This window comes from Oncorhynchus nerka, linkage group LG21 (genome assembly GCF_034236695.1).
Source record: "Oncorhynchus nerka isolate Pitt River linkage group LG21, Oner_Uvic_2.0, whole genome shotgun sequence".
NCBI classification, from domain to species: domain Eukaryota; kingdom Metazoa; phylum Chordata; class Actinopteri; order Salmoniformes; family Salmonidae; genus Oncorhynchus; species Oncorhynchus nerka.
The window spans coordinates 188,003-211,886 of NC_088416.1; the positions used below are offsets into that span (position 1 = coordinate 188,003).

The window sequence follows — 23,884 nt, forward strand, 5'->3', positions numbered from 1 at the left end:
TCCCAGAAGTGCCTGGAGCTGAACCGGGCCGAGCAGAGAGGAGGAGACAGAGAAACAGAGCTGAGCTGGAAGGACAGAGAGATGGAACAGCTCCGCAGAGAGAACCAGGTCAGAGAGCAGAAGGAGAGAGAGAGTGATAGAGAGCAGAGAGAAAGAGAGCAGAGAGAGAGGAGAGAGGGAGAAAGAAAGAGCAGAGAGAGAAAGAAGAAGGAGAGAGAGGGGAGAGAGAGCAGAGAGAAAGAGCAGAAAGAAAGAGAGCAGAGAGAGGAAGAGTGAGAGCGAGCAGTCTGTCATGAGACTAATTAACAATAAATGAATTATCTAATGAATTTTCTAATTATCAATTTAAGCAATGTACCATACTGTCACACAGTGCAATAATGATAAGTATTGTTATTTCTTCTTCATGTTTGTCTCAGGAACTGCAGGCTCGTCTGACTGAGGAGATTAGCCGCATGCGCCACTTCATCACAGGTCAGAGGTCAGGAAACGTCTCCCCTGGCAACTTTGAGCGCAGTCCCTCGGAATTGGAAGTAAGAATAAAGTTTGACATTCTGATTAGTTGTATTGGAAGCAGAACCGCATTCAAATACATTTTGTATTTGACCATTTGTTATTTCAATGCCTTCTTCTGTGTATGACTATTTTCTAATTCACAGCCTAAAATAAGTATTTCTATTTGAGTATTTTAATGGTTATTTGTAAAAACCAAATAATCAACCAAATTGTATTGAAAAGTAATGGAAATTCCTGAATTAGTATTTTAAACTAGGTCTGATTGGAAGCAAGGCTTACATCGGAGTTGCTCTATTGATTGGTGTGTAGATTTGTGTCGGCCATTGGTGATTGGTCATGTTGTAATATTGTCCTCCAGATGCTGCCATCTATTGGCTGGACCAGATTAATTCAAAATCCTGAAAAACTTGCCTCAATGACATGCTGCTGGGGTCCTAAAAATAACCATGTAGAACAACTAGTACTGGTCATCAGTGACATCGGTGCACTATTCATTCATTGACACGATACTGGTGAAAGAATTGTGGAATAATCTTCATATTGATGAGTATTGCATCACTAAAATGACCAAAAATACTAAACTGATGTATCTGTGTTACCCTCCAGATGCTGCTACGAGCAAAGGAGATTGAGGTCGAGTACCTACAAAAAGAGATTGTCTGTCTAAGGAATGAAGTGCAGTCTCTAACTAAGGTACTACTGGTATATTCTGTATCCACATGATCAACCCTTACAAAATCCTGGTAGCACACCATAAACACAAATACTAATCTTTAGTCAAATTTCCCTCATCTTGTCCTAAGGTACTTGCATATGCCGTTTCTACTGTTCCACTCCAGACCAACCATTCAACCACCATACGTATTTACATACACACACAACAGAATATGGATAAGAAATGTCACTCTACTGGTCTCCTCTGTGTTGGTCTATGACCCCCCTTTAGGAGAAGCAGAGTTTGTGTGACCGCTACAAGGAGGTGTACGTGGAGCTGATTGGGATGAAGGGTCACAGTGAGCTGGAGATCAGGGAGCTCAGGGAGCACCTCAGACTGACTAATGCAGCACTGCACGAGGGGAGAAGAGACACCTGAGACTGGCCAACGCAGCGCTGCAGGAAGAGATAGAGTTGGTGGATGGATAGTTGGATACCTGCTGTGAAGAGCCAAGAAGCCATACAATAGCACAATGTTTGTTCTTCGTTATGGCTGGCTGTGGTTAGCCTGGAATTCTCCAAACTGATATGCTCTGTTTCAACATATAGCAAAGTGAAACCGTGGTGAAATAGAGCACATCAATCTGGATTCCAGGCTAGGCTGTGGTTGGAGTTATAAGACCAAAGAATGTATGTTTTATAGAATGACAGGGACAACCACAAAATAACACCAAAGAACATACCCCAACAAATGTGTTGTTATTTTTATTTATTTTGACACACAGACTCTTTATTGAGTAAATAATAAGACACATGCAAGAGTGAAGTCTGACTGTGCTGTGACCTCGCAATGATATCAAATAATATGTAGTAATCCGTGGCAAGGAGGTGAAAGTGGGACTAAAAGGGAGGAAAGAGAGAGAAAAAAGGCGATGGAGAGGTGGATCATGATGAGGGCAATCTTCTCCTGTAGGGGGCATCTCTCTCTCCTTCCTCATAGTGGCATGCCATCATTATTGCAAAGCACCCTGGGAAGGAATGAAAATGCAAGCAATGTCAATGGTCATTAATTCTCACAGTTGTATTATTTCTCTTCATTCTCTTTTAGATAATCATTGGTACCATTGGATTAGGTACATACCATTATGTAAATAAGATGTTGCACGTATGCACTCTAAACTACTGTTAGGGACAATAGTATATTAAAGAGATGTTTTATTTTAGGGTAGCCTATGTGTCACCCTGGGACTAGTAATGTTATTAGCCTTGTATACATCAATAGCTGTATCAATACCTCTCTTCTCATCACTGACCTAGGTTCAGTCGTCATCGTCATCATCCTCAGGGACGAAGATGTCATGCTCCTCAAGTAGAGCCGCAAAGTTCTTGCTGATCAGCGTTCCCACGTACAGGAAGGGAATCACGACAGCGGTCATGCGGATAAGGCCGAAGGATATCTGGGTGATAGGGGCGAAGGAAAGAAAGAATATCTACAATCTGAAAAAAGGTTACTACATTAACGAAAACCGCTATGACCACATCAAGCATCATTCACAGTTCAAAGCCTCAGATAAGAGAACATGGGATTTTTCAGAATGCATAAATCCTCAACAATTTCCTTGATTCACATAATAAATGCAGAGGCTCAGGGTGCCATACTCATAATACAATAAATTATGGATCTGAAATGTTTTATTTCCCACAAAACAGGCTAATTCAATTGATATGGGCTTTGACCTAAAAATGGACACTCCAATACCCCATGGTATTTTTAGTTGTGTTCATATGTTACACTGGTATATTCTGTGTGAGCCAATACTTTATTACATAAAACATTTACATATTAGCTTTATGGTATAATTTTTCGACGAAAAGTGGCTAAAATAATGACAATTACTTCCGTAGAAAACATACACAAGTTCATTGGCTCCCGCAGTTGTCTCTCCAAATTCCTTAAAATGTGATTGGCAAAGACTGCTGTCAATCTGCTCCAAGAGTTAGGAACCTCCCACATGATGTGTAGTGTTACCCAGCCTGCTTACTAACCGACTTGACCATGCATGAAAACTCACTTTATCCGGCTTTGGTTGAACACCGCCATTTGCTGTTGATACCGCATTTCGACATTGGTTCAGTCTTGTTGTGTTAGACGGTTTCAAGACGATGTTACGGCTTACTACCCCCGTATTCCTCGATACGAGGTTCCGTGAGAGCCACAGGACAGCTGTCGCCATTTTTCCAGTTTGGGGTGGGCGGGACAGCAATGTTATGGGTGGGTTCAGGACGTATGTTTATCCGTGGTGTTGACCGAATGCCAAATGCATTTTATGACGACAGCAAAGATTAAACAATAAGATATTAATAAATACATGTAATGCACAATGTATGAACAGTCATATATAGAATGGATAATTCCAGCCATTTTGTATTATGTGCTTCTGACACACTGTCCTTGCCCATAGAATCCAGTTTAGGCCTATGTGCATTCATATGCCGTCTATGCTACAATTTAATTGCGCTTGTACTTGTACTCAGTTGTACTTGCGTTACTTGCGCTAATATTGACTAACATTTATTATAGCGCTTTTTTCTTTAAAAAAATATAGAAATGCGTACGATATCTGACGACAGAGCGATCAAATGACGTTTGTGCCATTCAGCCCAACCAGCGCGCGAGGACTGCAAACATTTTGTGCTGTTCAACCAACCAGCATTTCCTTCGAGGCAGAGCGCGCTCGGAAAGAGGAGGAAGTCGAAAAATAAAGGACACCGAATTAATAAATACGTTAGAATATGTCTATGATATTTACGGTCTAATAAGGGACTGTGGTTGGTCTCACAACTACCTAAAAACCTTCGGGTTTACCTCAGTTATCAGAATTTGAAATTACACTACCCGCCACTCAACATACTGTCCCCTCGCCATACTTCGAGTTGAGAGACGAACGGGGACGAGAAACATTTCGGAATAGGCTTAGCTACCTAATATTTACATTGTAAATTGGTATTACAAACTTGATAATTATAAACGTTAAGGTGGTGGAAGGTCTCAAGAAGAGGTTTTAGCGAGCTAGTTTGTTTCAAACTATTCGTCACGAGAACTTGAGGTTCTCTGAGAAAAGTTGTTCGACGTCCACGAGCCGTCAGAGGCCTGTGGGCAGAGGCTGCATGCAGCAGACACCATCGGCTTGCAGTGTCGTGGACATAAACAAGAAACATGTCGGCTCAAGCGCAAATGCGAGCGATGTTGGACCAGTTGATGGGCACAAGTAGAGATGGTGAGTTAACGACAAGCTACATTGTTTCAGTGTCGCTCGATGTTTCAGAGGAAATGTTTTTAACTAGTTGTTATCATGCTAGCTGACGTTAGCTAGCTAAGCTACCTTAGCCTGGGGACAAATGGCTGAACGCTAACGACGGCTAACTACTTGTTGTGTTCACAGTAAAGTAAACACAAGGAACATTCCGTTTCAGACCTTGTCACATTGTTGATGTTTGCTAGCTGGGATATTGTTGGCCCACGAGATGCTACTGACTGGTTACAGCTAACGTTGGACAGATAATTAGATTAGCTTGCTAAAGTTAAACTAGCTTTGGGTTCAGGAATGAATGATCCACATGGGCATATGCACCCACCGTAATCACAATTTTGGATAATAGGAAGGTGGTGTCTGGTATGCACACAGCTATTGCTTCTTGCGATTGACATGACATTGCTCTGCTCACTAACTCTCTCCCCTTGTCTGATTTATTTTCGTGTAGGGGACACCATGCGCCAGAGAATCAAATTTACAGATGAGCGGGTCTGCAAGAGTCATTTGCTGGACTCCTGTCCTCACGACATTCTCTCCGGCACTGTGAGTACATGACATCTTACTTAGTCCAGGGGATCCCAAACTTTTTTGGCCCGTGACCATATTTTGACATATACATTTGTAAATCTTTGGGGCTTATTACAAATCAGTATTTCAATCTGAAGAAAGGTTTGAAATATTGGGAAGTTCAGAAGATCATCAGGCAATAGTTTTGTATGCTCTTCTGTGTAGAAAAGAACATCATTGATTTAGTGCCTGGTCTTGTCCACTCTGTTCTATTGTGTCCTGCCATTGTAGAGGGAAACAAAAGAAGCGCACGTGTTCCTGAGAGTCTTATCTTTCAGTGATGCGATCATAATATTTTGTAGCTTAAACGGTCCTAAAGATAGATCCACATTTTGTAGGAAGAAAACAGAAACCACTGTTTATTACAATCACATCTAGTGGCTATGGAGTTTACTAACGTAACCCCGGTTCTATGAACCAAGCACAATGTATTTATTGTATTTCGGAGTTCTCTCGTGACCCCATTTTTCAATCAGGTGACCCCCAGTTTGTGAAACACTGTCTTTGTCACAATGGTTGTGTGTAGTGGTGTTTATAGAACACAATGTCAATTGAACTCCTGAGTACAGGACTTGTAGGTACAGCTTTGAGTGAATGATTTAATGGATGTTTCTTGTCGTCGTATAGAGAATGGACCTGGGAGAGTGTGTGAAGGTCCATGACCTGGCCCTCAGGGCTGACTTCGAGATCGCATCCAAGCAACAGGAGTACTTCTTTGAGCTTGACGTGAGTCATGTTGGACTGTCACGTACCTAGTATTCATGTTTACCACACACACACGTTTCCTCTGCATGCAAACTCCATGTGATCTGTTGATCAATGGATTGTCTCTTTCTCTCCCTCTTTTTCTTTTCTTCTGTTTTGTCTCCATGTAATATCTATTGATGCTTTTTCTCTAATCTGGCGACTTTAAACGCTCCTCGCCATCCCCTGTCACCGCAGGCTGCTGAGCACCTTCAGTCGTTCATCGCTGACTGTGACCGCAGGACTGAGCTAGCAAAAAAGAGACTGGCTGAGACGCAGGATGAGATCAGCGCTGAGGTTGCCGCCAAGGTGACCGACCCCTGTTGTTTGTCTTACTTAGATAGTTCCCCACATGCTCATTAGGTGAATTGACACTATAGTTGGAATCCAATTCCATGGTATGTGTTGTTGTTCTGGTTTTTCTAGATGAATGTATCTGATTAATTTCAGAAAATGACATTTCAACCGTGTATAAGAAACTGTAATTAAAATGAGATTCTTGTTGCTCTGGTTGTCACCGTGTCATAATTCTAACCCTTTCTCTCTGGTATCAACAGGCTGAGCGGGTCCACGAGCTGAACGAGGAGATCGGTAAGCTGCTGGCTCGGGCAGAGCAGCTGGGGGGCGAGGGCAATGTGGAAGAGGCACAGGAGGTCCTGGAGAAGGTGGAGAAGACTCGCGCAATGAAGAAGGAGGCAGAGGTCAGTTGGCACTGTGATTAAATAAAGATGAACTTGTTAAAAAAAATGTATATATGGGTATTTGTATGTATATACAAACCTGTTTCAGCAAGGCCTCTTAGATGTTTAACAGCCAGGTATAAGGAATTTCACATGTGCACTCAAAATATATCCCAAAAGTCAGTCAATATCAGTCATTTGAAAGTGGGTCAGGCATTTGTGTACTATGTCCTAATTAACGTTAGTCTTCAACTCCGCAACATACGCACTAAGAGCTTTGCAGTGTCCTAGTTCTAACGTCAGGCTGGTTTACTGTTGCTTCCTCCCAGGACGTATACAGGAACTCGATGCCAGCGTCCAGCTTCCAGCAGCAGAAGCTCCGGGTGTGCGAGGTGTGCTCTGCCTACCTAGGTCTCCATGACAATGACCGCCGCCTGGCTGACCACTTCGGAGGCAAACTGCATCTGGGATTCATTGAGATCCGGGAGAAGCTGGACAGGCTACGGGTGAGACACACACCATATATTAGTAGTCAGAACCTAGTAGGATATCACTAGTTATGTAGACGTTTACCTTGCTTTTCAGGAAGTGTACAACCTGAGCTGTCTGAGCACAGTTGTTGCGATGGATTTGTGTACTTAGTTACATGTTGTTGTTTTTTTCCTGCTACAGAAAGCCGTTATGGATAAGCAAGAAGGAATGCGACTGAGAAGAAGGGAGGAAAAGGAGGAAGAGAGAGCAAAGGAGTGGGAGCTGGAGCGAGAACGAGAGAGGGAAAAGGAGAGGGAGCGCGAAACTGAACGTGTACGGGAGAGGGAGAGAGAAAGAGAGAGGGGGGAGAGAGATCACCGGAGGTGAGCTAAGTCTGACTTGTTCCCACCAGTTCAGACATCAAATAAATACTTCAAAATGCTTGTTCTCTTGTATTTTAACAATCCACTGATGTATTTTTTCACAGGACAAGATCAAGAAGCGGTGAACGATACAGGGAGGGAGGCAGCTCATCCTCCCATCACTCGAGACGACACCGCTCCTCTCGTCCCAGGGAGGAGGGAGGAGGAGAGCGGGACAGGGAACGGGAGCGTAAGCATAGACACAAAGACGGGCATCGCTCGCGCTCCCACTCTCACAGGAGCAAGAGGAAGAGGTGAAGCCCAAACAGACAGACAGGAACCCTGATGTGATACTTAGAAAATGGCAGCTGGCCCTTATGTCATTAAAATCAAGCACCAACTAGAACTAGAACTTAATGAAATCAGGAGGTACTACTACCTTTTTTATATTACCAGGTTGCCTGAACAACAAAAAACTTGGATGTTTTCTTTCCGTTGCAAAAAAAAATTCTACGTACCTTGTGCCCTAATGAACACGACCCACATAGCCCTTATGTCACTAAAATCAGGCAGCAACTAGATTAAAACAGGGAAGTACAACTACCTTTTTATTTTACCTTAATTTTACCAGGTTGCCTGGTTTTGCCAGTTTATACATTGTAAAATGTTTTGCTATACTGTGCCCTAATGAATACGAACCAGCTCTTTCCAAACAGTTTGTCTGGGTTTCATTTTGTTTGTCTATCATCGGGCGCTTGATCTTTTACCAATTCTTGATCTGTTTCCTTCTACCCAGGTCTTCCAGGGACAGATCCTCACACACCCGAGACAGAGAACCCCGCTCACCATCTCAGCGCTCTCCGTCAGGGCGTTCACCCTCAGGGCGCTCTTCCCAGGAGAGATGGAGGGAGAGCGGAGGAGAGGGCCCACCCCGCTCCCGGGAGCAAGACGACAGGCCCGAGCCCATGACGAGGGAAGACCGGGAGAGATCCACCTCTCCAGAGATGATGGCCAGGGGGAGAGAAAGAGAGAGATCTCTGTCGCTAGAGAGGGATAGACGTTCCAGCTCAGATGGGGAGAGGGAGTCGGGGGAGATATGATACAGAGGGGGACATCCGAGGTCATGTTAGAGCAGGGGGGGTTTAGAAAGATGGAGCAAAAGTCCATTCTAATGGGCTCCTTACCCCTTCACCTGAGCCATAACCCTTAGATGTTTGCAGATCTATAAGATGGAAGCAATATGGTGGAAGCTACACTGCTTATACCTATCCAGAACTTTCAGATCTGCGATCATCAAAGGTTTATGGCCAGGTGGGAGGGAGTGAATTGGGACTGGCTGGAAGGGTCCAGGAGGGTGGTGAGTGTGTGTTCATTCATGTTGAAGTGCGACATAAATTGGCCAGAGAGGAATAATTGGGACAAGGAAATCAGGACGGGAGCATGCAAAGATTAGTTGGTGGAGCTTTCGATTGGGATGAATGGGAAAGATCTTGAACGAAAGGAAGGAGGTTGGACTGGGAGCAACACTTTATTTCATGTAATAATTGGATATTGGGACGGGGTTAGTAGAGGGAGATGGATGTTCTACCCATTTAAACATTATTTTATTTTAGAAATGCTGTTTTTTTTTTAAATCATCATTATGATTGACAATGTTGATGCTGTTGTCATTTTCTGGGTTCCAACATGGATCCAAAGATCGGTTTCATATGGGGGAGCGCGTATAGTGTGTACAACTTAGATTTATACACAAACAGTGATGAACAACCACATATTTGAAAGATAAACATACTTGAGAGTACCACTTAACTCTTCACACTAATATGGACATGTAGAATTCAATATAGTTGACAACGTACACAAGCATTTTACATACTGTTACTTTATTGGTATTCAGCAGAAACCCATGGTCAGACACACACACACAAACACACACACACACACAGTCCTTTTGCTGTGAGTCAAGGTGGATGTTTGGGGGATCTACCTTGCTGTGCCATCTACTACAAAGTTAATAAAAGTCCTGCTTCCATTGTGACTCATGTTTCCTGTCCATTCGTAATGTTGGAATCCTTAGTTGAAACAACAAAGCAGACACCCCGCCTGCGTTTTGGTACAAAGCTGAGGGATGGGCCTGGAGAACTGTAACCTTTCAAATTCATAGCTATGGATGACAGGACTTACCATGATATAAACAATTATTGTTAACCATGTTGAGGTTATATAGTGTTAACATTTTGTTTATTAACATTGGAGTATAACAAGCTTAAACTTGCTCATGAGGCATTTATACATTACATTCAAGAATCAATGGGTATATATCATTCATTTATAAGTTCAAAAATGGATGTAGCAACTATGGCTTCTAGCTTTAATTTACTGTTTATCAAAGAAATATCCGAATTATTGTGCAAAGTGGAGGTAGCAGCAGGATTACATTTGTGTAGTTACACTTTTTAGACAGTAGATTGCAGTCGTGCTCCGTAAGAAAATGGCAGCAGAAGAAGACGTCATGACGTTTAACGGAAGTTTGAAATTACGCGCCACAAAAGTCATGGATAAATTATTTTACTCCACCATAACATTGGAGTTGTGTATGAATTGTTATTTAGCGACAGGATTGATGAACGCTTTATAACACAATTTGACTTTTTGGAAGTAAAATGTCTTTACTCAAACCATTTAGTAAACTTCCTGGACTAAACACGGCCAACATACTGGTAAGTGGTCTTGTAAGTAATGTTGGCCTAGGTAGCTAGCAAACGTAACTAATTAGCAAAGATTCTTATCACTACGACAAATGGGACATTACTGCTATCCAGATTATTGATACATTTACAGATTATTGATACATTTACATAAACAGAAGTCAATATTTGTATCGGTTTAGTTAGATAGCTGACACAACACCGCTAACTCACCCGTTACTCAATGAATGTGTTTCTTATTCCAGCTGGTGGAGAACGAAGAGCAATTTCAGCAGAAGTTAGCTGACACTGTTATTCTTCAAGAGAAGACTGTCAACGTCAATGTGTAAGTACTGAATTGAGTTCTCAACTAGCGAGCTAGGTAGGGGTTTTGACGATGGTATACAGCTACGGACGGAAGAGACTTTTTCATAACATGTTAGGGGATTTAGGTTTAAAAAATGATTAGAGTTAGCTAAAATGCTCTCCTAACCTGCTACGAAAAGTCACTTGACGAAAGTAGCTGTATACCATCTAGTCACCCTTCTAACAGTCTTGTCTTTCTGTACCAGAAGGTTGGCCAGAAGCCTTCCACTCCCCATGGAAAATGAGGAGTCTCGGCCGCGGATAGATCTGGTGGTTTTCATCATTCACCTAACCTCAGAGCTCAGGTACATTCACATACAGACAATAAGAACCATCCATAGGGAGATGGACCTATTGTGTGGCTTTACTGGCCTCTTCTTCCAGTGGTAATGCTACTGCTTTTCTCTCTCCTCAGCTTCCAGTCAGCAGAGACCTCCCTCAAGTATTTAGACCCAGGTTACTTCCAGGGCAAAGTCTGCTTCCTGGTTACCAGTGGTAAGGAAATGAACTCGCCTGTCTATCCTTCTCCTTTATCCATCTTTCATCAACACTTATCACAATTATTATATATATTTTTTGTTTGTTTGTACTTTTACCCTGTTTTCTCCCCAATTTCATGGTATCCAATTGGTAGTTAGTCATGTCTCATCGCTGCAACTCCGGTACGGAGTCCTCCGAAACGCAACCCAGCCAAGTCATACTGCTTCTTCACACAAAGCCCGCTCAACCCGAAAGCCAGCCGCACCAATGTGTCTGAGGAAACGAAGGTTACGTATGTAACCACGGTTATGTGAGCAATATGGATCACTCCCAATATATTGGTATCACTCCGCGGCGGAGGGATACATCCGAGGTGAGGATTTACAGATTTACTCCCGTGTACACCTGTGTCACAGCTGGGGTCCGCCCCTATATATAGACCCCATGGCTGCGACACGTTCTCTACATCATTTTTGAGGTGCCTCTATATATTATTATTTATTTTTTAAATGTCACCTTTTATTTAACCAGGTACGCCAGTTGAGGACAAGTTCTCATTTACAACTGCGACCTGGCCAAGATAAAGCAAAGCAGTGCAACAAAAACAACAACACAGAGTTACACATGGAATAAACAAGCGTACAGTCAATAACACAATAGAAAAATCTGTATACAGTGTGTGCAAATTAAGTAAGGAGGTAAGGCAATAAATAGACCAATAGTGGTGAAGTAATTACAATGTATCAATTTACACTGGAGTGAGATATGTTCAAGTAGAAATACTGGTGTGCAAAAGAGCAGAAAAACAAATATGGGTATGAGTTAGATAGTTGGATGGGCTATTTACAGATGGGCTATGTACAGGTGCAGTGATCTGTGAGCTGCTCTGACAGCTGACGCTTAAAGTTAGTGAGGGAGATATAAGTCTCCAACTTCAGTGATTTTTGCAATTTGTTCTAGTCATTGGCAGCAGAGAACTGGAAGGAAAGGGGGCCAAAAGAGGTGTTGGCTTTGGGGATGACCAGTGAAATATACCTGCTGGAGCACGTGCTACAGGTGGGTGTTTCTATGGTGACTAGTGAGCTGAGATAAGTCGGAGCTTTACCTAGCAAAGACTTATAGATGACCTGGAGTCAGTGGATTTGGCGACGAATATGTAGCAAGGACCAGCCAACGAGACCATACAGGTCGCAGTGGTGGGTAGTATATGGGGCTTTGGTGACAAAATGGATGGCACTGTGATAGACTGCATCCAATTTGCTGAGTAGAGTTTTGGGGGCTATTTTGTAAATGACATCGCCAAAGTCAAGGATTGGTAGGATAGTCAGTTTTACGAGGGTATGTTTGGCAGCATGAGTGAAGGATGCTTTGTTGCGAAATAGGAAGTCGATTCTAGATGTTTAATGTCTGGAAGGAGAGTTTACAGTCAAACCAGACACCTAGGTATTTGTAGTTGTCTTAAGTCAGAGCCGTCCAGAGTAGTGATGCTAGTCGGGCGGGCGGGTGCGGGCAGCGATCGATTGAAGAGCATGCGTTTCATTTTACTAGCTATTAAGAGCAGTTGGAGGCCACGGGAGGAGTGTTGTATGGTGTTGAAGCTTGTTTGGAGGTTTGTTAACAGTGTCCAAAGAAGGGCCATATGTATACAGAATGATGTCGTCTGTGTAGAGGTGGATCAAATTATCACCCGCAGCAAGAGCGACATCATTGATATATACAGAGAAAAGAGTCCGCCCGAGAATTGAACCCTGTGGCACCCCCATTGACTGCCAGAGGTTCGGACAACAGGCCCTCCGATTTGACAGGCGATGCGGAAGAGAAGTTGAACAGACTAGTAATAGGGGTTGCAACAATTGCAGCAGATAATTTTAGGAAGAGAGGGTCCAGATTGTTTAGCCCAGCTGATTTGTAGGAATTCAGATTTTGCAACTCTTTCAGAACACCAGCTGTCTGCATTTGGGTGAAGGAGAAGCTGGGAGGCTTGGGCCAATTTCTGCAGGGGTGCAGAGCTGTTGGCCGGTGTTGGGGTAGCCAGATGGAATGCATGGGCAGCCGTAGAGAGATGCTTATTGAAATTCTCGATTATCGTGGATTTTTCAGTGGTGACAGTGTTTCCTAGTCTCAGTGCAGTGGGCAGCTGAGAGGAGGCACTCTTATTCTCCATGGACTTTAGTGTCTCGAGTAGAGGTCTAACGATTATGATTTTTCAACGCCGATACCGATTATTGGAGGACAAAAAAAGCCGATACCGATTAATCGGACGCTTTTAATTTTTTGTTGTTGTTGTAATAATGACAATTACAACAATACTGAATGAACACTTATTTTAACTTAATATAATACATCAATAAAATCAATTTAGCCTGAAATAAATAATGAAACATGTTCAATTTGGTTTAAATAATGCAAAAATAAAGTGTTGGAGAAGAAAGTAAAAGTGCAATATATGTGCTATGTAAGAAAGCTAACGTTTAAGTTCCTTGCTCAGAACATGAGAACATATGAAAGCTGGTGGTTCCTTTTAACATGAGTCTTCAATATTCCCAGGTAAGAAGTTTTAGGTTGTAGTTATTATAGGAATTTTTCTCTCTATACCATTTGTATTTCATATACCTTTGACTATTGGATGTTCATGTTCTTATAGGCACTTTAGTATTGCCAGTGTAACAGTATAGCTTCTGTACCTTTCCTCGCTCCTACCTTAACTCGAACCAGGAACACAACGACAACAGCCACCCTCGAAGCCGCGTTACCCATGCAGAGCAAGGGGAACAACTACTCCAAGTCTCAGAGCGAGTGACGTTTGAAACGCTATAGCGCGTACCCCGATAACTAGCTAGCCATTTCACATCACATCGTTACACCAGCCTAATCTCGGGAGTTGATAGGCTTGAAGTCATAAACAGCAGAGTTGCTGGCAAAACGCATGAAAGTGCTGTTTGAATTAATGCTTACGAGCCTGCTGCTGCCTACCATCGCTCAGTCAGACTGCTCTATCAAATCATAAACTTAATTATAACATAATAACACACATAAATGTGGCCCTTAGGTCATTAATATGGTCAAATCCGGAAACTATCATCTCGAAAACAAGACGGTTATTCTTTCAGTGAAATATGGAACCGTTACGTATTTTATCTAACGGGTGGCATCCATCAGTCTAAATATTCCTGTTACATTGCACAACCTTCAATGTTATGTCATAATTACGTAAAATTCTGGCAAATTAGTTCACAATGAGCCAGGCGGCCAAAACTGAACGCAAGAGAAGTGACACAATTTCACCTGGTTAATATTGCCTGGTTAATATTGCCTGCTAAACTGGATTTCTTTTAGCTAAATATGCAGGTTTACAAATATATACTTCTGTGTATTGATTTTAAGAAAGGCATTGGTGTTTATGGTTAGGTACACGTTGGAGCAACGACAGTCCTTTTTCGCGAATGCGCACTGCATCGATTTATATGCAACGCAGGACACGCTAGATCATCAACCATGTGTAGTTATAACTAGTGATTATGATTGATTAAGTTTAATGCTAGCTAGCAACTTACCTTGGCTTCTTAACAGGCGGGCTCCTCGTGAGGCAGGTGGTTAGAGCGTTGGACTAGTTAACCGTAAGGTTGCAAGATTGAATCCCTGAGCTGACAAGGTAAAAATCTGTCGTTCTGCCCCTGAACAAGGCAGTTAACCCACCGTTCCTAGGCCGTCATTGAAAATAAGAACGTGTTCTTAACTGACTTGCCTAATTAAATAAAGATTAAATAATGGCGGAAAAAAAACAAAAAAAACATAGGCAAAATCGGCGTCCAAAATTACCATTCCGATTAAATCGGTCGACCTCTAGTCTCTAGCACCGTAGAGGATTGGAGTGATCCATATAGCTCACATAATCGTGGTTACATATGTAACCTTCGTTATGTTTCACTATATTGGATCACTCCAATATATTGGTATTCCCGTATCAGATTAGTCGGCGCTAGAGGGACCTGGCCAGCCAGCTGCGAAGTCCCAGTGCGGGACCAAGACGCAGGGACCGTCAATGTGGAAGGGGGGTCCCGACACAGTCCCCGGAAGGGGAGGTGACGCCCAGGACCGTTGAGTCCACTGCAGAGGGAGGTGCCACATTTACCTGATAGTACCTAGCAAAGGTGCAAGAGGAAGCCCAGCTGGCCGCAGCACAGTTCTCAGTGAGGGGCACTCCTCTCAGTAGAGCCCAGAATGCAGCCACACCTCGTGTTGAATGTGCCACCACAGATCCCAGCACTGGCATGCTAGCCAGGCTGTATGCTGTCGTAATCGTGTCCATGATCCAGTGAGAGAGCTTCTGCTTTGATAGCCCAGCCCCCAGGACTCTCTCACCATAACAGACAAAGAGCTGGTCTGTTGTTCTCACTGACCGTGTCCACTCCACATAGGCAGCCAGTGCCCTCACAGGGCACAGCATGCCGGAGGGAGGGCCAGACTCCCCTGCCACTGCCGGGAGGTCATAAGCAGACAGGATAAAAGGGATGTTCACATGCCTGTCTGACAAAACCCCCCCCAGTGTCCATCCTTTAGCCCTCAAAACTTACTGAAAGAGCATGGAGCTCACCCACCCTCTTTATGGTAGTAATTGCTACCAAGAAAGCCGCCTTAATAGAGAGGTGTTTCAGGGAGGCAGACTCGAACGGTTCAAAAGGTGGCTTTACCAAAGCTGCCAAGACTACATTGAGATCCCAGTTCACCAGTGAGCGGGTCCTAACTGGACGCAGGCGACGAACCCCCTTCAAAAACCTGGAGACCAAGGGATGGCGTCCCACTGGCCTGTCCATCCACCCCACAATGCAGGCAGATATTGCGGCCAAATACCCTGTGTGTTGAGGCTGCCAAGCCCTCATCCAAGAGAGACTGCAGGTATTGGAGGACATACTGCACCCCACATGACTCGGGCACAACCTCAATACCAGTGCACCAAGAGCAGAACAACCGCCGGCACAACTGGTATGCCGCGGTTGTAGCCGGCGCCCTTGTGCTCTGCATGGTGTTCATTACACACTCTTGTAGTCCTAACATGGACCATTGGTACTGTTCAGTGGCGAATCCCACAGACTGAGGCGGTGCGGCATCGGATGCCACAGAGTTCCCCGGCCTGAGACAGCAGGTCTGGTCTCAGGGGAAGTTGCCAAGGTGTCCCAGACAACAGGGACAGAAGAAGGCTGGGCCAGTATGGGACCACCAGAAGCAGATGATACTCTTCCATCCTGGTCCTGTCCAGCTCAGCCTGGATCAGGGGAAAAGGGGGGAATGGGGAAAGCTCCAGCCCTGGCCAATCGAGAGCCAGAGCATCCAAGCCCAGGGGCCCTGGTAGCTCCAGCATGGAGTACCACAGGGGGCAGTGTGCATTGTCCAGGGAGGCAAACAGGTCCCCCTGCACCCTCCTGAACTTGTCCCACAGGTGCTGCATCACCTGGGGATGTAGGCTCCAGTCCCAAGGTGGCGGGCCCTCCCTCGAGAGCATAACCGCTGTCACACTCAGGATGTCAGATACATGCGCTGCGCGTAGAGACACTAGACGTACCTGAGCCCAGAGGAGCTCCTGTGCTATAAGATTAAGGCGGTGTGACCTCAGTCCACCCTGATGGTTGATGTAAGCCACCGCTGTGCTGTTGTCTGTTCTCACCAGGATATGTCTTCCTTTCAGATGTGTAAGGAAAGACCGCAGGGCCAGCAGTACAGCTCAGCTTTCTAGTTTATTGATGTGCCTGCTGCTCCAAGGGGTAGCCAACAGCCGCTGGCCAATCTGCCCTTGGTCACCCCCCCCTGAGGCGATCTGGGAAGCATCTGTGCTGACCAGCTCCCGGCGGTGCGTCCTCAGCATCTCCACCCCACTTGAGAGAAAGGAGCGACGGCGCCACCTCAACAATGCCCTGAGGCCCTGTGCGGCTGGCGGTGACCGTGGCGCCGGGTGCAGCCGGTGGGAGTTGAACCACCGTTGAAGAGACTGGAGGAATCATCAACGAGGCTGCCATCAGCAAGCCCAACAGGCGTTGTCAGGGCAGATACCACTCGCCCCTGCCGAAGTGGTCAATAAGATCGCCTGAACCCTTCTGGTGGGCAGGCGTGCTCTCATGAGGTCTGAGTCCAGTTCCATACCAATGAAGGCCAACCTTTGGGTGGTGTGTCAGATTACTCTTCTTGTCGCTTACTGTAATGCCCAGCCCGCCGATGTGGGTCAGGAGTATGTCTCTGTCTGACAGGACCTGGGTCCTGGTTGGGGCACAAATCAGACAATCGTCCAGGTAATTGAGGATCAACAATCCTCGGGATGTGAGAGGTGCCAGGACAGCGTCCATGCACTTTGTGAAAGTGCGGGGTGCCAAGGAGAGGCCAAAGGGAAGAATCATGAATTCGTAAGCCGTCCCTTTGAAAGTGAATCGGAGGTACTGCCAATGAGCTGGGTGAACAGGAACATGAAGTACGCATCCCCAAGGTCCAGCGTCACACACTACTGGTCCCTGGACACGGCCTGCAACACGCGGCTGGGGACAGCATGTGGAACCTCAGTACCTTCAAGTACCCATTGAGGTTGCGGAGGTCCAGAATCTATCAAAACCCTTATTCTCTTTTTGAGACCACAAAATAAGTGGTGTAGAACCTACCTAGCCGTTCTGATGTCTTGATCCTGCGGATGGCACCCTTGTCGGGGAGTGAGGAGATCTCCAGCCGCAGGGTTTTCTTCAGGGGGTTGGGCACCGTGGTGACACGAAAGGCACCTGAAGGACGGGGGCCGGCACCGGAATTGGAGTCTGTACCCCTCAAGTATTGTGGACAACACCCAGGGGGACTCCACACCCTCCTCCCACTTTGCCCTTTGAGACCGGGAGAAGTGGCCGGGAAGGTTGTGTCAGGGGTCCTGCCGGGGCCTGCCTCTCCTTTGGCGCCCGAGCGCCTGGGTTTCCCATGCACGTCCCTATGGCGTTGACGATTGACACCATCACACCTGTAACAAAGGGAAGCCATAAGCTCAACCAAGACACCAAGGCCACGGAGCAGGGGTCAGACGCCCTGGGAGAACTTATGTTGTGACCCCTTTGGAGGAATAGGAACCCGGTGAGGGATAAATTACCCAGTACCTCTGCAAAAACTGGGGAAGACCCGTGTGGGGGAAAAACAGGCTGTTGCTTCACCGCACGCTGTGCTGTTCCCGTTGTCGTCCCTTAGCACAAGACGATGGGGCAGGAGAGGGACCCCACCCTCTGGAGCAGGGAAAGCAGACCAGACACCTCCATCACTTCCCAGAGGAGCTCCTATGTGCCCTCCTGCAGGTAGGCCTATAGCAGCATGGCCGCGTTGGTAAGGCAGCCAAGAGAGAAGAGGGACCCATGTGTGGCTTTCAAGTCCGCATCAAATTCTCTGGGGGGGCTCCGGCCTCGCCGGCTGGGAAGGGTACTGGGCCCAGAAGAGGGACTAACAGCTCGCTGCCGCATCACTCCTGCGGGAGGGAGCTCGTCCCCAGCCTGAGCCCGAGCCTGGATGACCCACTCGCGCATGGCCTCCAATCGCGCCAGGTGCAGGCATTCTGAGAACACCACACAAAACAGGCATCCAGTAGGGTGTTCCAGCCAGTGCATACATGAGGTATGCGGATGCCCAGGGGGGATGCCACCATCACACCTGTCACAAAGGGAAGCCATAAGCTCAGCCAAGCCAACAAGGCCACGGAGCAGGGGTTTGACGCCCTGGGAGAGTTATGTCGTGACACGCTTGGAGGAATAGGAACCCGGTGTCTTGTCTTTGGCATCATTAAACTGAAGATTAATCTTTATCAAATGACTCTCTAATTATTATTATTATTATGCGATTAAATTGATTAATCATGTAACTGTAATTAACTAGGAAGTCCGGGCACCAAGGAAAATATTCAGATTACAACGTTATAATTTTCCTCATATAACTTTTCAGATATTTTCATATCTGATCAATAGTCTTCTGATTAATGAATTATTTAGTTTACCTCACGTTAGTCTCATTCCAAATGTCGTAAATTGTTGGTTATCTGCACGAACACAGTCTTCACAATGAGTCATCCATACATCAATTGTCTAAAATAATTTATTCACTAAGTAATTCACAGAAATGCATAAACAAACAGTAGATAGTTACAAGGAAATGATAACAGAGTTTCCTAGTGGGATAAACCGGCATCGCGGCTTGTTGTACAAAAGGGAAGTGGGGGTCGACTGAGATAAGACAACACACAGTTGATAATTATAACATTTGTAATGCTAATCCTTTGCACATGACCGCTCACTCATTCGGAAACAATTGCAATCAAAAAATATATTTACGCTCAGTGTGTCGTTGGGGTCTCTGTTGAAAAGTTTGTTTCTGTTGGAGAGTTTGTCCACACTCTGTCGTGGTTAGAATGGATAGTTCAGAGTGACATTCATTCATGTCGTTATGGATAGATGTTTCGGCGGTTGTCGGTCTTTGCGTTCAATGATACTGAATTCCTAGCTGCAGACTAGTAATTCATATCAAAGACTTGTTCTTATTCTGTCAGTATCGATAGTCTAAGAGTTTAACCACGTGGTATGGTTAAAATATTCAGCCATCTACTCAAACCTTGGCCCTCTTGTTATCAAGGTTAGCTGGTCTGCAACCTTTGTCCTCTCGTAATTGAGGGAAACATGGTCTGTTGAGAAATTCTCAAAGTAGGGGTTTTCTTCGGGAGGGCAGAAAAAGACTGTCTCGTGACGCCAGGTCCAAACTGGGCTCATGGGCGGTCCTCTGATTTAGTTAAAAGGGAATTGGAGTTTCCTTCATTAAACAGAGGCTATTATATAAACAGCGTTATGGTAATGTGATCGTATTGTCTCCCATGAGTTTCACCAAATTGTACCAAACAGACCAGTTCGTAGCTGGTTACTTCACCGATCTTTTATACCTTCTCCAGAACATAAATGTTGTTCAGACCTCAAGTTCTGTGAGGTGGAAGAAATGCCTTTGTTCTCTATGAAAATTCACTGTCTCAAAACTGTGGCCATGAGGAGATAATCTCCTCCAGGAATTTACGACCTCTCTCTGACCACAGCAGCCTGGGTGCAGGAGACAGGGAGAGGGGATGGGGCTTGCTGTACCCAAAGAGGAAATGTCATGACACCGGTGAGGGATAAATTACCCAGTACCGCTGCAAACACCGGGTAGACCCCTGTGGGAAAAACAGGCAGACAAAAAAACAGCAACCAGGTAATGGATAAAACATTAAAAAAAATATTTACGCCAATATTACCTACCGGTTTCATATCCAAGCAGTAAAAACAGAACCCTATGGAGTAACACCCGTTAAGGAACCCCAAAGTTAATGTCTCAACGTAGTGGAAAGCCCACTACGATACTCTTACACTCTGCAGGGGAAAGAACATGCAGTATGTTAAGGCAATTCACAACACACACACAGAACAAGCCAGTCGGCAAGTTGTGTAAGGAAAGTTACAGTTTGTGGCAGCATGGAGTCGTAGTGTAACGCAAGCATGACAAACCACGGGCGGAAGATACAGATCAACCATGCACAGCACTGAAGAGGACGGGCTGGCCAAGTGGTCAGCTGCTCCAGGCTGCAAACAGCCAGTGAGTATACTTCCACGCAAGATATTACACTTACCAGCGACTTACCAAGCGAACTTCAGAAAGTTTGTGCCTCAACATACAGACGTCCACCGATAAAGCGAACGTGGCGCTTTTATTTTTTATTTATTTTACCTTTATTTAACTAGGCAAGTCAGTTAAGAACAAATTCTTATTTTCAATGACGGCCTAGGAACAGTGGGTTAACTGCCTGTTCAGGGGCAGAACGACAGATTTGTACCTTGTCAGCTCGGGGGTTTGAACTTGCAACCTTCCGGTTACTAGTCCAACGCTCTAACCACTAGGCTACCCTGCCGCGCCAGGGTGGTCTATACATATAGGGGCGGACACCAGCTGTGACACAGGTTTACACAAAAGTAAATCTCCAAAACCTCACATCAGATGTATCCCTCCGCTGCGGAGTGATACCAATATATTGGAGTGATCCAATATAGTGAAAAATAATACTGTACACCTGGCAACCGTGTCAGCGTGCATTGCGCCTGGCCCGCCACAGGAGTTGCTAGAGCGCGATTGGGACAAGAACATCCCTGCCGGCAAAACACTCCCTAACCCGGACGACTGGGCCAATTGTGTGCCGCCCCATGGGTCTCCCAGGCGCGACAGAGCCTGGACTCGATCCAGGATCTCTAGTGGCACAGCTAGCACTGCGATGCAGTGCCTTAGACCACTGCGCCACTCGGGAGGCCCTCACTTATAACATTCTATCATCATTATATTGAAAGATCTCTATCACCTGTGTTTCTGTGGTGTGTCTGTGTCTCCTCCTCCAGCTCGTAATGTGTCAGTGCCCCCTGAGCGGCTGGTCTCTGTGAGGACGCTGGCTGCATCCCTCCACTGCCCCCTATTGTGTGCAGAGGATCAGGTATGAGTCAACTGTATCAGTTAACGCATAGACATAATTGACAGGTGAAACACTATATTTGTATTTATTATGCATCGCCATTAGCTGCTACCAAGGCAGCAGCTACTCTTCCTGGGGTCTGGCAAAATTAAGGCAGTTATACAATTTTTAAAACATGATTTATTTGTATTTAACCTTTATTTAACTAGGCAAGTCAGTTAAGAACAAATTATTATTTACAATGACGGCCTACCCCGGCCAAACCTGGACGACGCTGGGCCAACTGTGTGCTGCCCTTAGGGTCTCCCAATCACGTCCGGTTGTGATACAGCCTGGAATCGAACCAGGGTCTGTAGTGACACCTCTAGCACTGAAATGCAGTGCCTTAGACTGCTGTGCCACTCGGAAGCCCCAAATACATACATTACAATACATTTACAAGAGAGTTCACAATACACTGTGTGCCCTCAGGCCCATACTCCACTACCACATATCTACAACACAAAATCTATGTGTACATGTGCGTATGTTATCGTGTGTATGCATACATGTCTCTGCCTATGTTTGTGTTGCTTCACAGTCCCCGCTGTTCCATACGGTGTATTTTTATGTTTACAAAATAAATAAATAAATCTGATTATACTGCTTGTATCAGTTACCTGATGTGGAATAGAGTTCCATGTAGTCATGGCGCTATGTAGTACTGTGCGCCTCCCATAGTCTGTTCTGGACTTGGACTGTGAAGAGACCATGTCTTGTGGGGTATGAATGGTTGTCTGAGCTTTGTGCTAATCGTTTAAACAGACAGCTCGGTGCTTTTCAACATGTCAATACCTCTCACAAATACAAGTAGGGATGAAGTCTCCTCTACTTTGAGCCATGCTAGAGCCTGTAGGACCTGCCTTGTTGATAGTGCTGTGAGTTTGTTTATTTAATGAAGCTTGTGTTATGAATAGACTGACGGATAATACAAACTCATTATCTTTTATAAGTGTGTCATTCTGTTATTTCATGAAACATTTGTTTTTTTCCCCCATTTATTTATTCCTCCATCTTCCTTTCTTTCTCCACTCAGACAACAGAGGGGGTGACCACGGCAGCATGCCGATTACTGGCCATTCTCAAGGTAGCGGCCGGTCTTGTCCCTATGGCAACTGGTCTCTACCTGTCCACCTTGACCCGCTGCACTGTGCCCTCTGACATTGACCAGCAGAACTTTGAGTGATCTTTAACCCAGTCCAGAACATCACCTGGACGAGCCAAGTCTGGTTGACCAGGTAGTTACATGGACTGTTACTTGTGCTCAATAGCTATTGCGGTCTCTAAAGCAGATAAATGTAACAGGTTTATATAGAGTGGACATTTTGTTTGTATATGCAGAATGTTTACCATGCACTTAGTACCTTTTTTTTAAATACATTTTTGGTTTTGTTCACATTGTAAACTTTTAACCATTTACATTTTTTTGTGGCTTTGATCTTATTTGTAAAGGAAATGGTCTGGTATCTTTGTAAATATAATTGAGGTTACACACTAACCTTACTCTTTTTAGAATGTCTCTTGTTGCTGTGTCAATATACTGACATTAGGTGGAGTGCCTGCTGCCTGGCGAAAGCCGTTGGTTCAATGCCTCCAAATTGCTTTCTGGTTGCTATAGAAACAGGATGATAGAAAGGATGTGGTTTTCTGAGATACGCCCAACAGTGACAATTGAACCAAGCAATTGATGTCCCCTTATCTTTCATTATGTAGTGTTCCTTTGACCTACGTGAGAAATAAACGGCTTAGCTAGTTGATACAATCTTAAAGATGCTTTTATCAAGGTTTTGTAAAATTTCAGCTAGTAGTTTTAAAAGTACTCGAGTCAAAATAGGTTCCTGAAAATTGTGTACAACGTCAACCATTTTGTATGCAATTTTTTTTTTTAATAACACAATTCTTGCAATATGTTACAAATGTGTATGTGCTTAAGATCCTGTTAAACTTTTTAATTGTGAACCAGCTATTTGCAGACTCCTGACCTCCTCACTCCTACCCGTCTCCCTCCTCCCACGTATTTCCTCCATCCCTAAACTCTAAGTTCACATCCCTTCCTGTTCAGATCAGGTATTTTGATAACCTTTGGTTGAAGATCTCCAGTGTGCTATCCCACTGGACAAAGACATCAGTTCAACGTCATTTGATTGAGTTTTCAACTAACATAAATTCAACATGAAATAACATATTTGAACCATGTAACTGGATTTAGGTTTAAAGTTGGGTCAAAAAAAGAAACATTCCGAAATCCCTTTACATTGACTACTTTTTTGCATATCCAATAAGTTTTCCACATTGATTCAACATCATCAAATGTATTTTGTTGTATTTGAAATGGCGTAGAAACAACATACAGTTGAAGTCGGATGTTTACATACCTTAGCCAAATTTAAACTCTGTTTTTCACAATTTCTGACATTCAACCCTAGTAAAAATTCCCTGTCTTCGGTCAGTTAGGATCACCACTTTATTTTAAGAATGTGAAATGTCAGAATAATAGTAGAGAATTATTTATTTAAGCTTTTATTTCTTT

At 44.7% G+C, this 23,884-nt stretch overlaps 4 protein-coding genes across 7 annotated transcripts in view; 3 read left to right on the forward strand and 1 right to left on the reverse strand.

The window, feature by feature from the left end:
- LOC115103661 (TRIO and F-actin-binding protein-like) overlaps positions 1-1,922 on the forward strand; it is an 8,376-nt gene extending 6,454 nt beyond the window's left edge. For both annotated transcript variants that reach the window (XM_065006147.1, XM_065006148.1), the window contains exons 10-13: positions 1-108; positions 420-533; positions 1,123-1,209; positions 1,463-1,922. The exon at positions 1-108 is cut by the window's left edge and continues 52 nt beyond it. In XM_065006147.1, the coding sequence (XP_064862219.1) occupies positions 1-108; positions 420-533; positions 1,123-1,209; positions 1,463-1,609 (456 nt within the window). In that variant the 3' untranslated portion in view covers positions 1,610-1,922. The remainder of the gene's footprint in view (positions 109-419; positions 534-1,122; positions 1,210-1,462) is intronic.
- LOC135563496 (essential MCU regulator, mitochondrial-like) lies at positions 1,923-3,441 on the reverse strand. 2 transcript variants are annotated; one of them, XM_065006150.1, is made up of 3 exons: positions 3,243-3,441; positions 2,465-2,627; positions 1,923-2,198 (listed from the first exon to the last, which is right to left on the reverse strand). In XM_065006150.1, exons 1-2 carry the CDS (start codon positions 3,402-3,404, stop codon positions 2,490-2,492), a joined length of 300 nt encoding a protein of 99 aa, XP_064862222.1. In that variant the 5' UTR covers positions 3,405-3,441; the 3' UTR covers positions 1,923-2,198; positions 2,465-2,489. The 2 variants fall into 2 exon arrangements, with proteins under 2 accessions (XP_064862222.1, XP_064862221.1); XM_065006149.1 differs by having other exon boundaries at positions 2,484-2,627; positions 3,243-3,440.
- Positions 3,442-3,854: 413 nt separating this feature from the next.
- On the forward strand, positions 3,855-9,346 carry LOC115103662 (putative RNA-binding protein Luc7-like 2). Its single transcript, XM_029624506.2, has 9 exons — positions 3,855-4,448; positions 4,933-5,027; positions 5,679-5,777; positions 5,994-6,104; positions 6,353-6,496; positions 6,805-6,981; positions 7,148-7,329; positions 7,434-7,622; positions 8,105-9,346. Exons 1-9 carry the CDS (start codon positions 4,388-4,390, stop codon positions 8,406-8,408), a joined length of 1,362 nt encoding a protein of 453 aa, XP_029480366.2. The 5' UTR covers positions 3,855-4,387; the 3' UTR covers positions 8,409-9,346.
- A 490-nt stretch (positions 9,347-9,836) lies between these two features.
- On the forward strand, positions 9,837-23,123 carry LOC115103664 (centromere protein M-like). Of its 2 annotated transcripts, none has more exons than XM_029624508.2 (6): positions 9,837-10,028; positions 10,262-10,341; positions 10,571-10,666; positions 10,777-10,856; positions 21,245-21,336; positions 22,391-23,123. In XM_029624508.2, the coding sequence occupies exons 1-6, from the start codon at positions 9,972-9,974 to the stop codon at positions 22,538-22,540; spliced, it is 555 nt and encodes a 184-aa protein (XP_029480368.1). In that variant the 5' UTR covers positions 9,837-9,971; the 3' UTR covers positions 22,541-23,123. The 2 variants fall into 2 exon arrangements, with proteins under 2 accessions (XP_029480368.1, XP_029480367.1); XM_029624507.2 differs by having other exon boundaries at positions 9,838-10,028; positions 10,568-10,666.
- Positions 23,124-23,884: the final 761 nt, after the last annotated feature.

Coding starts and splice junctions, on each gene's coding strand:
- LOC115103664 (XM_029624507.2), top strand. CDS start 9,972: ATGTCTTTACTCAAACCATTTAGTAAACTTCCTGGACTAAACACGGCC. Junction 10,029..10,261: donor TAAACACGGCCAACATACTG/GTAAGTGGTCTT, acceptor TTCTTATTCCAG/CTGGTGGAGAACGAAGAGCA. Junction 10,342..10,567: donor AAGACTGTCAACGTCAATGT/GTAAGTACTGAA, acceptor TTTCTGTACCAG/AAGGTTGGCCAGAAGCCTTC.
- LOC135563496 (XM_065006150.1), bottom strand. CDS start 3,404: ATGGCGACAGCTGTCCTGTGGCTCTCACGGAACCTCGTATCGAGGAAT. Junction 2,628..3,242: donor TTCAACCAAAGCCGGATAAA/GTGAGTTTTCAT, acceptor CCTATCACCCAG/ATATCCTTCGGCCTTATCCG.
- LOC115103662 (XM_029624506.2), top strand. CDS start 4,388: ATGTCGGCTCAAGCGCAAATGCGAGCGATGTTGGACCAGTTGATGGGC. Junction 4,449..4,932: donor GATGGGCACAAGTAGAGATG/GTGAGTTAACGA, acceptor ATTTTCGTGTAG/GGGACACCATGCGCCAGAGA. Junction 5,778..5,993: donor AGTACTTCTTTGAGCTTGAC/GTGAGTCATGTT, acceptor CTGTCACCGCAG/GCTGCTGAGCACCTTCAGTC.